The sequence below is a fragment of the Mustela erminea genome, chromosome 5, assembly GCF_009829155.1.
Source record: "Mustela erminea isolate mMusErm1 chromosome 5, mMusErm1.Pri, whole genome shotgun sequence".
NCBI classification, from domain to species: Eukaryota; Metazoa; Chordata; class Mammalia; order Carnivora; family Mustelidae; genus Mustela; species Mustela erminea.
The window spans coordinates 122,785,018-122,801,763 of NC_045618.1; the positions used below are offsets into that span (position 1 = coordinate 122,785,018).

Below are 16,746 nucleotides of genomic sequence, written 5' to 3' on the forward strand. Positions count from 1 at the left end.
ACAATTCTTCAAGATATCTCTTTACATTCCTTTCTGAAAGTTAGTTCAGAGCTTTTAGATTGTCTGCAAAATATTAAAAAAAAGTATGTTCTTCAAATAATTTGAACAGTTCTTTCAGCCTTTCTTGTGGGTGGAGACATAGTCTGATTTTCTAATATAGCTTTCAAATCAGACACATGTGTGGTCACCAAATAATCATGATAGCAATAATTGCTACAGAAATTGCCATGGGTAAACAAGAGTTTTGTTTTGTTTTATTTTTGTGTTTGTTTTTGCTTAGAAAAATGTATGTTTTATTTATTCTTGTAAAGTATATATTGTGGAATTTGAACAAGGTTAATTCTACATATCCAGTATTTCACAGAACATTCTGGGGCTTTTTAGAAAGGCGTCGAGCCATAGAAGATTGACAAGGTAGATATCATTTGAGCAGTTGCTGTTCGGAGATGCCTGAACCCACAGGGAGCCTGCTATCATGGCAGGGTCTCATGTGTTCTACTCTCATTTTACCCAAAAGCATGTACTAAACACCTGCCAAGGTCTGGATACTATACTCAGCACTGGATGACATATAACAATTGACAGAATGTGTAGTCTGTCCTCAGGGGGGTTGGAGCATAGGCATGAAACAGACCCATGAAAACTATAATGTATAGATGCCATAACTAAAAGTATTTTAAAGTTATGTTAGCTGCACGGAAGTCTCAGATAATTGACAGATATTATTTGAGAAATTTCCCAAAGGTGGGGGCACTTGAATTGTATCTTAAGGAAGGAACAAGTCACTGAGCAAAGGAGAAAGTGCATGTCATAGGATAAAAGGCCTTGAGCAAAACTACGAGAGTCAGGAAGGAGTTGGAGTTTCCTTAGAGATAGACTCTGTTTATATCAAATTTGGATCTAGTCTAGAGCACATAATGAACGGGTGGGGGGGGGACACTCTGGCAAGGAATGTCCGAGAGCACAGTATATACAGCACATATGTCATACAAAGAGTTTGAATTCTCCCTTAAAGTCATGGCAATGGAAGATTTTGAAACCAAGACAGTGTCACAGTCAGGTATTCTTTACGGATCTTTGTCCTTTGTCCCACAGTGTGTAGGAAAAATGTAAGTGGACTAGAGACCACAGGAATTGTCTTAGCCATGCCAGAGTTTGGAAACTGAGAGAAGAAAATACACTCGTGAAATCTTACAACTGTTGGAAGTAGAAATGTGCCAGATTATTTAAATGTAAGAGTGTGAGCTCTTAAAGAAAGCAAAGAAATGGGAAAAGCCTAACCCATGTACTGAATGCCAGTAACTTCCAGGGAAGATTTTCAATGATATAAAGTTACTGTCAGCACCAAAACTTACCAGGCCTCAGCAAATATTTGTGGAATGGGAAAAAGAATGAAATTAACAAAAGCCCTTATTACCCAAATCACAGAGTTTTGCAGACTCTCAAAAAGCACAATTTTATATTTGGTTAAGAATAGAGTGATCCAATATGGATGTTGATTATGTCATTGAAATGACCAGAATCTCCTTAAAGGTGTAATAAATTTTTCATTTAGTTTAGACTTCGTACCAAGAAAATGGGTAAATGGGTTCATCAGTCGGTGTGTGTGCTAAAAAGGCATCTGTTTTAGAGTGTACCATTGCTAAGTCTTTACTCTTAACTTTCAGTATAACTAATGAAAACAAAACTCCCATATCCTCTAAAACACACGTTTTCTATTTGTGCTATTAAAAAAAAAAAAAAAAAGTGTAAATCCAGAAGCCAGTTTGCTAAGGCCCTAATAGATTCTGACATATGAGCATCTTCAGCAGGATCTACAAAATACTTCGAGCAACCTCTCAAGTATGAAACAAATTCATTACCAAAAATAACCTGACTCAGGTCCTTTTAATAGTTCTTTCAGCTCACCCTGTGGGTTTAGGCATATCTTGATTCCATCTGAAGCTTTCAAATCAGATAAATGTGCAGTCACCCAATAATAACAAGCATAGCATTTCTATTAAAAAAAAAAAAGCAGGGATATGTAACCAATGGATTTAAAAGACAGATTTTTTTAGGTTTTAATAATGTTCCCTTGATTTGTCATGAACAATAGTTAATATCATCTACTGAGTGAAGTTGTGATATCTCCATCATCACAAATTTTAACCATTGACAAAGAAGTTGCCTTGAAGCCTTGTCAGTCTTAAAGCTAGTCAATTTATTAAGAGACAGGAAAAAATTAAGAGCCTAAGAGTCACGTTTAGGTTAATTCCGACTCTTGTCATTTTACAGGTTTTGTGATCATGGACCAATCACTATACTTCTTGGGAAACTGAGCTTTACAATCTGAATAATGATGATAACGTACCTTACATGGATAAAGACAAAATGTGACCACATGTATCAAAGCATTCTATATATGGTCTTACATAGGTGATCAACGATTATAAGGTGCCATTATTCTTGTTTTAGATTAGTTTATATTCAGGTGTCCAAAGGAAATTTAAGGTTGCATGTCTAATTACCAAACACAATTCCTAAATGTTCAATCATGTAGTATATGTTTGAAAAGTTAATTCAAATTCAATTCTAATTTTATCAATTCACTATCACTTTGTGTCATCTATTAAATACCAAGATCATCTAATATATACAACTAATGCATCATCAAATTTACCAAGAAGTACATGTATTTCTTTTGTCACCCTAGACACTGTGGTGAGTTGGAGAGAATGCAGTCTCTGAAAATCTGGAAAGTGTTAGTAAATGAGCTTATTGCATGATCTATGAGCTCCTTAGCAGCAGAGTCACATTTTTCTCCAAATCCCCAGAAGGATCTAACATAGTACTCTGTAAAAGTAGATAAGGAGTGAACACTTTGGATGGACAGATTTCTTTAGGAGCACAGGGAAGTGGAAGATATGATTGATGTGCCAAAGACTACATTTTATTCCTCTCTGAAAACTCTATACTCACCCAGGTTCCTGGAACAAAATAGAAGGATCTTAATAACCTTTTTTTTTTCTTTTGGTATGAATTGTATTCCTTGACTAAGGGTCTGATTTTCACAGAGTAAGGTCTGTAATTCTTGGTAAAAGTAAGTAGGAGTTGCCTGAACATTACTTGACATAAAATCTCCCAAATGTAATGTGAATCATCTGTCTTTCATACTTAATTTTCCAACAGAGTCTACAAATAATTAACACTAGTTAACTGAAGTGTCATGATTTTATTTCCTGATTTAATCTCTGTCAAATACATTATTAGTGAAATGGTCAAGAAGAGTTAAGAGAAAGGGCTCTGGCAAACTTTGAGATTAATCTGAGTTGAAGTGGAGCATATGAATAGATACATTTTCATGAGTGCTCATTAGAAGTATGTGTACATGAGCTGTAAACAGATCTGAAGTAGAAATGTACCATGAAAATATGTTAAAGAAAATTGACATTTAAAACCAATAGCTTATGTGTTGAAATAAAAAAAAGATTATTCTGATTGGATAACTACATTGGTATTTATCTCTACCCTAAACAACATGGATTTTACAAATACAAAACAATATGTTTGATGTATGTGTGTATACTAAAAAGATATTCATAGAAACACACAATCTAGTTGGGAAGTAGAAAAGAACATGAAGATGTCATAGAAATCCCTCACACAAAAAGGCTCACATGGCCTTAAAAAACACTTCTTTAAGGTAGGAGAAAGGGAAAGATCCTATTACCTTCTTCATCCCTGCCATCCTCCTGCATCATCAGGAAGCATCCCATATTTCTTTTTAACATTAAGAATGCAAGTATTGGTAGAACCCCAATGAACTTACTCAGATAAACACAATGTGGTTTTCTTTTAAAATAAGCCTTTACTGAATATATCAACACGGTACTGTATAGTGTGGAGTGAAGTTGATAGTTAACAAAGTGTGTGACATGGTAGGTCTCAGAGGGTGTGTAATGCAGAATCTTCCAGCCCCTTGCAGTCCCTTGTCACTGAGAACACACTAAACGTAAACCGGAAGCAAATCAACGTATGGTTCAAACAATAACAAATCACTGGAATTAACTTTCAGTGAATATATACTGGTCCTAGGAGGAACAGACAGTGGCGACAGCTTCACCTTACCTCAAAAAGGTTATAAATCTTACATCTTATGGATATCTTTATAAATGCCTCGGGGTGTGCATTTTTGTGTGTGTGTGTGCATACGCACGTGTGTGTTTCATACTCGTTTAAAAATGTCTGTTGCAATGGCCTTGCTTTGTGCTCTTCGGTGAATGTGCCGCTAGAAAAAGAAAAATGAAAACCATAGCACAAGACTCTGATCCATTTCTTACAACAACAGTATCATACATGTACAAATCTTTCTCCCCACAATCTGTGACAAACATCCCAGTTGCCAGTAATTGTCTTTTGACCCTGCTGAAGAAATCAGAGAAGGATATAAGCTACAGCTTTCTTCATTAGTATTTTGACTGAAAAAAACAAAAACAAAAACAACAAACAAACAAACAAAAATCAGGCCAGTTTTGACTATGATTAAGAATTAGGAGAGTGTTTTGTTTGTATCTCTTTCCCTTTGTATCTCTTTCCCTTTGGGGCACAAAGAAACTGCTTTGCTTTCCCATGAAGCAGGAAAATCATGGGCAAAACCATTCTTCTCATGTTCTAAAGTAATGTCTTCTTGTTGTAGGTTCAAGAAAAACGCTATACACAAAGAAAGCAATGGAAATGAACCACTTCATGGTCAAAAGTTGCACTGAGCTCTCCAGCTGAGGTTCCCCAGACTAGTGCAGCAACTGTTCCGTGTAAGTTGTGTTTGGACTGAGTGTCCTGCTGGCCTCATGCAGAGCAGGTTTTCCACAAAGGGGAAGGAAGTTGTGATCTTGTGAAATGACTAAGACATCATGATCTGCACTCATAGGAAATGGGGACTTAGAATTAGCTACTTCATTAATAATTTTGCCAGACTAGTCACATTACAGGTTTTTTGTTTTTGTTTTTGTTTTTACCTCAGGGAACATATCTAATATATTTTCAACAAGCATCCAGATAATTAGAAATTGCATTATTTCTCATGGGATGGAATGTTTTCCACTTCTTACACAGGGAAACACTTTTTGTCTCTGCCCGTGGTTGTGCATTGCAAAGACTGTTAATGCATTTGAGAGTTTTGTGGGAAGCCCAGAGCCTTTCTCCATTCAAGCACGTCTCCCCAAACAAATAGGTATTAATGATAACCCTGGGTATGAATAACGATCCGCAATATCTGTGTGATCATGGGTATATCTTTTCCTTTTAGAATTTCCTCTGCACGGTGAGAGTCCCCTAGCTCTGAAAGTGGCTGTGTATTATCTGATCATCTTGTTTGGTCAAACAGCGTCAAGCTCTTTACAAGCCAGTCCCTTGTGTATGGCTTTGTTCACGGACTGGGCCTGCACCTTTAACTGTGACTCTTGACTAATCTCAAAGTACAAAACAATGACAGCAAAAGAAGCTCGAATACAGAGTAGAACACATTCCTGTGACTGTAAATGCCAGTCAAACCCTAATCCAACACCTCTGGTTGGTTATTCAGCAGTTTTCCTAAGACACATAAGACATTACAAATACAGTGATGTGCTTTCTATCCTGGTATAAGCGAGAGCCCCAGGTATGCCATGACAAATGACACATTGATAGGAATTTTAGCAGTCTCTGCCGTATTGTGTGCAAGAGCAAAGGGAAGCCTATAACTACATTCTATCTCTTCAGGAACATCTTCTAGCAAAGGAACCACTTCAAGTGACTAGGTCTTCATTGTACCAGTTAAGCCCCAAATAATTTTATGAATCCCATAAGACGTCATAGAAACCTCTCCAACATTGGTCTTCTTGGCCCAAAGCAAAAATGTCTCAGCAGCTCGGGTTATACACACAATAGAAATAAATGAAAATGATTATTTTGTGGATAAGAGAGAAAAAAACCCTCAAAAGTCCAAGTACCATCATTTGAACACATAGTTTTATCTACACAGCCAAGGGGAAGAGGACAGTGGAAGGGAATTATCCAGGTAAGTACACAAAACCCCATGTCATTGTCCTGAACCTTACATGGCTTACCGTTTACACGGATCACCTTCACAGACTGTCTTGTCCCTTTGCCGTGTGGAATTAGGTTTAAAATAGCAACAGCCAAAATTTGCTAGCTAATAGACTAAAAGGGAAACCTAAGCCACTTTAGAATTAATTCAAATTAATTCGTAGCTAATTTCAGCTCAACTGACTGCAGTTTTGATTCTTGCTTCTACAACATTATAACTTCGGTTATATTTTCTGCTTATTCTGAGGGACAAGGGAGATTAAAACATAGAAGTTGGGGGTACATTATTAAAGAAAATAAAGCTCTTACTATAAAGAAAAACTTGCATAGCATTTTATACCTAAACTCTTACAAAGAAGACACATCACAGTTCTATTTTGTTAAAAGTGAGAGAGAGAGAGAGAGAGAGAGAGAGAGAAAGCGAAAATGATTGTGACATTAACTTCATAGGTCCCTAAAAAATGGCCAGCGGTAAAGGAAATATGCAACACAGGATGAAATTTGATTTTATAAGGAATTTTCCAAGGGTGTGTGTGTTTTAGATAATGTATGCAATCGATAGCCCTTCTACATCTAAGGGATGAAAAGGAGTAAATTATACATACTTTGTGAAGATGGGCATTGCTTCCAAAATATCTAGAAATAAACACAGACATCCCTCCCTTCCCTGTGTCCTCTGCTGTATGCCCTACTCTGCCAAGATTAGGGGAACAAGCGCACACTCCCTGACTTGTTCATTTTTCATGTTATCCTGTTAATAAAAGATTGATCATCCCTCCATGATTCCCAAACAAGAGGGACATCCAAGACTGAAAAGGAATAAATGAAATTTCAAAACTGGAACAGGGTCAAAGTCAGTTCAAGGTGGAAACTTGGGATTGCTTTAAAAAAAAAAATTAAAAAAATCATCCAGCTTTGATGTGTCCCCATAGAATTATAAACACTGAAAATTAGTATACATTTTAAAGTGTTTAAGTATATATGGATATTTTGTGCAACCAAAACTGTCATCTAAAATTTTCTTTCAAATTTTAAGCAGAGTGGGAAAAAAATCAAAAAAGGTAGCATAAATAGCTAATTACGAAAATATATGTGAGGTGATTGGAAGACAAATTTGCGAGGGGATAAAGGTATTAATTCAAGCTATTTCAACATGATACGTGTTAACACAGTCATTTGATAAAGTATAGCAGAACCGCTCATCACTTGATTTTGTCTAAATGGTATCAATAGTTTTTAAATAACAAGTTCAGTATATTCCAAATACTAACCTCTTGTTGGTCTAAATATCATGTTGACATAGCTGCAGTGAATCTACCCAAATAATTCTCATTATCAAAAATAATTCCATTCAATATAATTCTTCCCATTATTTTATTAGCCTCTTCTAAAAAAGTATTCTAGAATATATCTCTGTTGAATGTGATTCAACCTGACATATAATTTGAATAGTAACACTTTTAAAGGGAGTTTTCTTGCTGGAACATCCTACCTGTCCCTGCAGATGACTGAAATCAGACTCAAGTCTCTAACTCTGTTATCATATAGGGTCAGGGAAGCATGAGGAGTGATTTTTAAGCTCCCGGTCAGAAAGCCAACACCCGAGTTTGAAGTTCTTTTCCAAAATGTCATTTGCTGGGTTCTGACGGGTTGGGTTAACTTATCTTACAGGAACGGGCTTCCTCATGATGCTTTTCTCTATTTCCTGCTTTGGGTCAACTCAGGGTAACTACCTCCTTTCTTCTATTTCAAGATTTTTAACTTCTCTTCCAGACTAGGAAGGGCAGAAATAGCATGAAGGTATCTGGGCCATTTCTTGTTTCACCCACATCACTTAGCCTACCCTGACGAGCTCTTCTAATCTGCCCTTTCATCTAACCACCGACCGACCGTGAGAAAGGAATTTACTCTGACAGCTTCCACAGCAAAAATGGTTAATGTGCCTCATGAGGAAGAATCACTCCGTCTTTTGCCTTGGCGTTGGGTTCTCCTTGTACAACCCTGTACAGTACTTCAGCGACTATTTTTTTTTTTTTAAGATTTAAAAAGCAAAGAGTTACAAAACTGTTTGTAATTAACTTGAAATAGAAAAGATAGCACTTTTTTTTTAAATCCCATTATATAGTACACCGTATAAATTACAGAGTATTCAAATGCACAAATGCATCTGGGTAACATTTATCAAATGTAATTCGCGTGTCTCTAGGCGCACACACGTGTGTGTTCTCGAGAGTCTCACCGTCCGCCTTCCTAGCGCCGGGGCTCTGGCTGTCACGTGTGGCAGTGCTCCAGATCTGGAACGCTGCTGTTGCAGTATCGCATGTTGTTGGGGATGTGGCAGTCTGTGTAATTAATGCCCCCGTTCGGGGTGTAAATGGGCTGCAGTCTGAAATCTCCTTTAAGGAGCTGATCGTTATTTAAGGAGACGATCTGAAAGCTGGTTTCGGTCATCTCCAGGATGGAATTGTCCTTCTTGGTGCCGGCCTCGCAATAGTCATCTTTCCGCCGGCCTCGGTTGTACTTCCACTTCTGGGACGTGTAGCGCCCCTTTTTGTGCATGTGCCAGCAAAACACACTGAGCAAGACCACGAGCACGAATATCACTGCCCCCCCGATCAGGCCGGCCAGAAGAAAAGGGGAGCCCATGCTGTGGGAAGTCGTCTGCTCGTGGCTGGAAGCAGTGTTGCTGCCGTTGTTCAAGTAGGAGGCGTGGGTGGTGGCCTCAGAACAAATGGTATCCTCCACAGCTCGGTAATTAAAAGCATCCAGGGGCACCAAACAAATCCGGTAGGTGGATCTGGGCTCCAGGTTCACCAGGCTCAAGTGCTGCTTCTCACCGCTAACGATGCGTTCCTGGACGATGCCGCCCACCAAACTGTGGCCCATTTTCACCCACGTGAGTTTGTATGCCATCACCGTGAAGAGAGAGAGCCAGCTGACTTGAATGGACGTGTCGTTCACAAAATGGATAGAGAGCTGGATCCGTTCAGAAATTGGCGGGGTCGCTCTTTCCCTGCCGTCCCAGTCAGGAATGGTGGGCAGTCGGGAGGTGGTGGGAGTCAGGGGGGTATCGCTTCTGCTGGGGGTTGAGGCAGAGAGGGTGGGGGGCTGAGTCGTTGGAGAGGCTGTACTTGGGGCCGGGGTGAAGACGGGCAGCCCAGGGGTCGTGGTGGGGCACGATAAAAGATTCATATTCAGCTCCCTGACGGCCATCCCCCGGACTTGCTCGGGCCCCTGGCACATGAAACCTCGCACGTTGAGAGATGAAGGGATGTATCTGAGCCATTCCGTGACCCATTTAATGCTGCAGTCGCAAAACCAGGGGTTATTCCGAGCAGTGAGTTGCTTCAGGTTGGAGAGATTATCAAAGACCCCTTGAGTCAACACGCGCAGCTGGTTGTTGGATATATCCAGTCGTTCCAGCTTGCGCAGGTTTGAGAAGGCCGTCAGAGGGATGTGGTTGATCTGGTTGTCCTGCAGGTAGAGCTTGATCAGATGTGTACCTGGGAGATCGGGAGGGGGGTGGGAGAGGGAATTCCGCACGATGGAAAATTCCTTGAGCTTGGTGAGGTGGCTGAAGGTGCCCTCGGCGATGCCCTTGTTGGTCAGGAGGTTGCCGTCCACGATCAGACGCTCCAAACTCGTGAGGTTCTGAAAGGCCATGTCTGATATGACAGCGATTCGATTTTCATCCACTCTCAGCTCTTGCAAATCCACAGGAAGCCCCACAGGCACACTGCTCAGGTGATTCTTGGATAGAAACAACAGTTTGAGGCTAATAGCCTCCCGGAAGGCCCCGTCCTCCACCCCCACTGTGGATATCGAGTTGTCATCCAAGTGAAGCTCCTCGAGCTTCAAGAGCTGGGCCAGAGCAGCCCGTGAAATGGTCTGAATGTTGTTTTCCTGCAAATGGAGAACTCTGACGTTCTTGGGAAGGTTCATGGGGAATTCATCCAGTTGGTTGCCATAAAGGTAGACCGTGTGCACGGACCGGACGTTGTGCAGTTCTGCAGGAAATCCAGCATTATTAATTTGGTTGTTGTGGAGGTAGAGTACGGTTACGCCCTCCGGGATCCCAAGAGGCACTGAGGTCAAGCTTCGCTCATTACAGTAGACAAAGTTCCTATCGCAGCGGCACACGCTAGGGCACGCCGAGATTTCTGACACTTGTGAGTAGAGCCCCAAGGAGATAAGAAGCCAAGATTTCAGGAAAAAAGCCCCATGGTTGGGCCACTGTGTGGTCTGTAGGCCCATTTCTGAAGTACAGAAACAAAATACAAGGTGGTAGGGAAACTAAAAAGAGAAGAAAGAAAGAAAAAAAAAAAAATATATATATATATAGCAAAACCAAAATGATTGGACAGGGTTCTGTTAAAGTCCAGAACTCCAAGTAGAGGAAAAGTCTTGAAGGCCTGTGGTAAAAGAATTCTCCTATGGTCTCTGGTCTTATCAGCCTGTGTTGTCTTCTTTGTTATTGTCCTCCATGTGAGAAAAAAAAAAAAAAAAAGAAAGAAAAAAGAAAAAATTCAATAGGGAGAATTTTCGACACAGGCAATGAGTGAAGCCAAGTTTTCAGCGGTCACCAGGGGCCCAGCTGGGAAGGCAGAACTGAAACTCCCTTCTCGTATTGTAGATCAGGTCAGCGTTGATCAGACTCTGAACTTCTTGGTTAAACTCAATCCGCAATCTGTTGTAGGAAAACAAAGAGAAAAAAGTCAGCTAAGGTCCTAATGGATGAAGGGCTAATCTGATTCTTTGCCCTTCAAGAGCTGGGACCAAGTGACGAGAGAGGCAGGAGCTGGCTTAAAGTGATGTTTTAAGTAACAATAATTTGGTTGAAAAGGTATTCAAGAAAGGAACATGATTCAATGTTGCCTCTCACACTCAGGGGTCATCCTGTGAAATTTACATCCCCATCAGTACCTTCTCTTACATATCTATTTGCATAACCAAATAGAAAAGAGCAAGGCTCACTGTTGAATCCACTGAATCAATCTTGATGATACCTACAAATCCAATTGGTCACATTTTATTTTAGGACAGCACAAGTGACTGAGTAATTAATACAATTTGAGGGCAAATGCATGAAACCCTTTCTAGTTATAAATAAACAAAGGCAAGATAGGGACTGATGAAGTCCTTTAAAAAGATGTGTCCTTTTGATATGATGCTAAATGAAATAAAGTCAGAGAAAGTAAAATACCACATGATCACTCATATGTAGAATTTAAGAAATAAAATAGATGAACCCTGGGGAAGGGAAGGAAAATGAAACAGGAGGAAAATTGAGAGGGAGGCAAAACATGAGAAATGCTGAAGTCTAGGAAACAAACAGGGTTACAGGACGGGAGGTGGGTGGGGTGACGGAGTAACTGGGCGATGGGCATTAAGGAGGGCACGTAATGGAAAGAGCACTGGGTGTTATATGCAGTTGATGGAGCACTAAATTCTACCTCTGAAACTAATTTAAAAAATAAAATAAAATAAAAAGATGTGTCCTTTCGATCTGACACTGTGAGGGAGAGGGATAAAAGTAACGCACAGAAGCATGCATGAAGGCAAGGGGAAGATTTCTCTTTTCTTCCCTACTTTTTGCCTCTTTTCATCTTCGCCCTTTTCCAAAATAGTTTACGCTTGAGTTACCAAGGAGAACGACTAGGCTCCAGTCCATGATAACGTTTCTATTTATTCCCCCTTTCGGGACCTCCACGTACAGATGCCACATACAGATGAGATACACCCTTCCAATCTCCTTGAGAGCTGCCAAACTCATGACTGGGAATAAGTTATTTTTCACCTCTACCACCTTCCTCTCATCTGTGAGGGCTTTTTTTTCCACTTTTCAAGAAGGACCTTCAGCAGACTTTGAAATGATAGCACACCCAGTTGGGGAAGTAAAGGCAATCCACAGATAGTAATGATGCCTTCCTGCTCTGTGTGTTCTGTCTGTTTTTAGATCAGAGAGGTAAAGCAGTTAATTGAAAGGTGCCAGATTTGATTTCCTTACAAAATAAGCTAACATGACAGGACATGGCAAGCTATGAGTTTCTTAATTCTCACCAACAGACAGAAACTCAAAACAACTTATATCGAGAAGCACAGAGGAACTACTTGAAATTGTTCCCTTAGTTATCTTTAGAAACATAATTTAAGAAAGAAAAAAAAAAAAACACTGTAAATGCTGTTTAAGTGTCAAGGATATTGTAAATTTGTTCCACTACTTTAAAAAGAAAAAAAAAATTGTGAACACCTAAAAAAAAAAAAAAAAAATGCCTCTGGTGACCTGAAACAGCAAAATGTATGTCTTACTATTCAAAAGCTTTTAAAGGGAAAGGGGTGGGATAAGGAATGCTTGTCCAGGCAAAAACTGCCTGAGCTATGATACTGCCTGTAAAAACCAAACATAATTTAATTTGTTAAGACTTAAAAATATACGTTTCCCACTAGACAGGAGCCATGCCCCCACTCCAGCAAAAATCTCCCTGTCTGCTTAAAGAATAATTTATAACACAAATGGGATAGTACAGGAAAAATGAGTTTAATGTCATCACCCTGATGTCATCCTTAGCTCAGATTTCAAATTTTAAAACCATCTCGGTGTTCCCCAATAGCGTGCTACTCGAAGGTGATCCTGGTGCAGGAATGTGAACTCAAGCTGGGAAGTTGTTGGAAAAGCAGAATCTGCATGTTAGCAAAAACCTAAGATGTGCACCTTAACATCTGAGAGGCATTCCCCTAAACACAGTAACATCTTATTTATTCATTCAAACGTTTTACTTTATTAAATATAAAACAAATGCAAGAGCATGTCAAATAACTCTTAAGGAGGAGTAAAAGCATAAGGCATATTGATCACTTTGGTCCCCAGGAGAGAGTCTCAAATTGTATCTTCTCCCATAAATGACATCTTGTAGAAGGAGTAGTGCAATGACATACCATACACTTGGCCTCAACATACCCTTGAAAATGTATGTCTGAGTGACAAGCACTAATGCCCAGTAGAAGCTTAAAAAGTTTTTTTGTAATCAGGGAAGCCCGCTTGATACAGCAGGATTTATTTAAGAACAAACCTTTGTTTGGTGCCATTCACATTTACTCTTCACAGGAGGTAGGAAAGTGAGACCCACAGAACCACAGAACAGAACCTAACCCAGTTCTGAGTATTCCACAGGAATCTTCGACATGGGATGCCAGCACAGAATAAATAGAATCTCCGAAGAGAGAAAAACAGCTGCTCCAGAGTTCTAAGTTCCTAAGTAAAAAGAATGGATGGTTCTTAACTATGCTTATAGCCAAGTTTTAGGGCCCTGGAAACAAGGAACTAGTACTTGAGGATGGTCGAATTTACTTAGAAAGGTCATCAGGTAACAACCACAAAGCAATAATCACTGGGAGCTAACAAAGTACTTGGGTTTTGGACCTGGAAACTATCATGTTCCCAAATTATACATTTTCCATTTGTCTGCACCTCGTTTTCTGTGCGGAAGGGGAAAAGCCGCACCCCCTCACCGTTTGCCCCAGGCCTTGCTCTCTTGCTGACAGACTCTACTTAGGAGTGCTTCTTTTGTAATTATGTAAGAGGAGGATGTGGTCCTGAAGAAATCCTCTAATAGGATTACTTCGGGCAAACTGTCAGGGTTTATCCACCTTAACAGAAGAAAAGTCCCATCAAGATCACAATAGGTTGATCAGCTATGACAACTTCAGTTCTGAATGAAAACAAACTCTCGGGGTTTTCTTTGAATTTCTTGAGAATCCCACAAAATTACAGCAAATAGCAGACGTGTTGTAATCCTTGCATCAATGACAGCCTATATTTGTCTGTCAATATACTGTATCTTTGCATTCTTTACACTTTGCATTCAAATTAATGCAAGTGTAAAATTACAAACATCCAGGCAATAATGACCTTTTTTTTTTTTTTCCACTGAAGTAGTCTAAAATTTCTTCTATATTTTCAGGCTAATTCCTATGTAATACTGAGAGCAGAAATGCTTTCAGACCTTAAGCTGGAGACTCTATTCTTAAAAGAAAGATGGGATCCAGAGGGAGACAAAGTATAAGAGACAGGGACAAACTGACGGTTGCTGGGGGGTGGAAGATAGAGATGGGGGGGCTATGGACAGTGGGGAGGGTATGTACCATGGTGAGTGCTGTGAATTGTGTAAGACTGATGCTTCATAGACCTGTACCTCTGAAGCAAATAATACATTATATGTTAATTTAAGAAAAAAAAAAAAAGAAAGAAGAAAAAGAAAAGAAGAAAAAAAAAAAAAAAGGAAAAAAGAAAGCCTTATAGTAGAATGGTCAAAAGCAAGGCCCCCAGTTCTTGTCCCACTCCTGACAAGGAGTAGCCTCAGGATCTTGACCTTTGACACCTTCCTTCCCTCACCTGGAAGATTAGGATAATAAATAGCTCCTAACTCGGAGTATTCTTGAGAGAATTAAATGGGATAGTATTTGCAGAAAGCTTTCATGATGTCTGATACAGGCAAGAACATAATAAATAGAAACCATTATTCTCTCCCTAATTATGATTATTTATGTTGTCCAAAGAGGTAAACTCCAACATGTACTGCAAAATAAAATCACCTTGAACCTGCTAAGTTCTATGCCTTTCCATATACTCCAGAATATCTCAACCTCAGCACTATTGACATTTTGGGCTGGATAATTCTGTGTGGGGCTGCCATGAACATCCAAAAATATTTCCAGTCACACTGTCATAGCACATGTCCCCTGGGGTGACAAATCATTCCCAGTTACGAACCACTGACCCACAGCATCTTATAAGTGCCTTAGAAGATTAGCATTATTATTCTAATTTTATAGAAGAAATTGAGCATATATTTCTAATAAACAGAAGCTAAAAATGCTTCTTGTCATGGACACCAAAAAAAAACATGAAAATGTGACATGTTTTTCATTCATTTATTCAACCAATATTTCTTGGGCACTAGAATGAGAATACAGACTGAGGCGGAGCTAACGTGGGTTTTGGCTTCACATGCTTGACTAAAGTCAGTGAGGGGAGAGAAATTAATAAGCAGGGAATTACAGTACTATGTAAAGTATCCCACTCTTAGGGTATCAGAGGATTACGGTACTGCATAAAGAGCTCTAACCTAGTCCCTGGGGTATCAGGAAAAATGCTGCAGGACAGAGATTGTTTATGCGCTAGTCTGAAGGCTAAAAAGTTGCAAGCAAGGGAAGAGATTCCAGAAGTTCTGCACATGGACCCAAGCTGGTTGTAACAGGGATCAAAAGGTGAAAGCCAGTCCAGCCAAAAGAAGAAATAAAACTTGGACAGCACGTTCTCCCAACTCTGCCTGCTTCTCACTTGAGGAGTCCTACTTCCAGAAGATAATAAATAAACGTATGTTTCAAGTTCACTGGCCATTTCCATTTATAAGTCTCTAAATATTGGGAATAAAAGATTTTGCTTACAAGATGAGTTTCAAATATCAAGGGCAAAAATTGTTTTTTGTTTGGTTGGTTCTGTTTCTCCTTTCCTATTTGTTTGGAATATTGCACTGAATATGCTTCCTTTCCAGGAGAACTAGAGATTGTGAAAAGTGGTTTAATGGAAGGTGTTAAGGAAAAACAGGAATTTTCACTGAAATAGAAAACACAGTTTCCAAAGGTTGTGTATAAATCAACATGGAACAAACGTCCTTTGGAGACTCCAAGAACCTGGCCCTGCCATTCTGTTAAAGTTGACCGTAATGGCAGCAGTTTTTCTGGGCTACTTTACTCTAATTTAACTCTTTTCAAAGGAACTGAGACTCAAAGCATATAAATCACGTAAAAGCTTTCAGCAAAGTGTTTCCCTCCCAGTGCTGCATAAGAAGATTTTTTTTTTTTAATTAATTCCAGGAGCCTGTATTCCAGGAGCGCTTAATAAACTCAGACTATAAAAATCATAGTACAGAAAATAAGAATTGTCAATAAGCACTGCCGATTACATAATATAATGACACCAGGACAAACCCAATAAAATCTTAATGGTCTCAGCATTGGCTGGATTGTGACAAGACAGCCCAGTGCATGAAAGGCTATGAATGAGAAAGCTAACCCAAAGAGGGATTCTCTACAAAAGTTTCCCTGGGTACCTGGGACTTAGCACTTCTGGAGTTAGACACTTTGTGCTTAAAATCAGACACACAGGTGCAGAATCCATAGCCCCGACTATACTACAAGTGTCTCTGTTACAATCTGGAAACACTAAAACAATTTATAGATCTTGTGCACATTTCCACATTCCGGAAGATAGGTTATAAATACTGTTCTTACAACAGTCAGGAGAGTTCTATAGTTAGCGGGCCAAGATGTGGGGATTAGCAGAGGAATTTGGGGGAAAATATAACAATAGCCGCCCCCAACTTGAAGCCATTTTTCCATCTCATTCACTGACACTTAACCAAGCCCCTTGAAGTTTCTCATTAGATGAACATTTTTATTTGCTGAAGAAAAGAAGAGAAGAGGGAGAGAAGGAGGAAAAGAGGAAAGGAAGGAAAGGAAACACTTTATATAAATAGTTGACAATTCCCTGGCTCCAGTCAGTCTAGAATTGAAAACATTAAAATTGGACCAAAAAAAAAAAAAAAGCTATTCTCCTGGCAAGCATAAATTCTCTAACACATTTGAAGAGTTGTTCCCACATGGCTTCCAATGCAGTTGGTT

At 39.5% G+C, this 16,746-nt stretch overlaps 1 protein-coding gene across 2 annotated transcripts in view; it reads right to left on the reverse strand.

Annotated features, from left to right (window-relative positions):
* Window positions 1-276: 276 nt before the first annotated feature.
* FLRT2 (fibronectin leucine rich transmembrane protein 2) overlaps window positions 277-16,746 on the reverse strand; it is a 102,258-nt gene continuing 85,788 nt past the window's right edge. For both annotated transcript variants that reach the window (XM_032344776.1, XM_032344775.1), the window contains exon 2: window positions 277-10,750. In XM_032344776.1, coding sequence (XP_032200667.1) covers window positions 8,335-10,317 — 1,983 coding nt within the window. In that variant the 5' untranslated portion in view covers window positions 10,318-10,750 and the 3' untranslated portion in view covers window positions 277-8,334. The remainder of the gene's footprint in view (window positions 10,751-16,746) is intronic.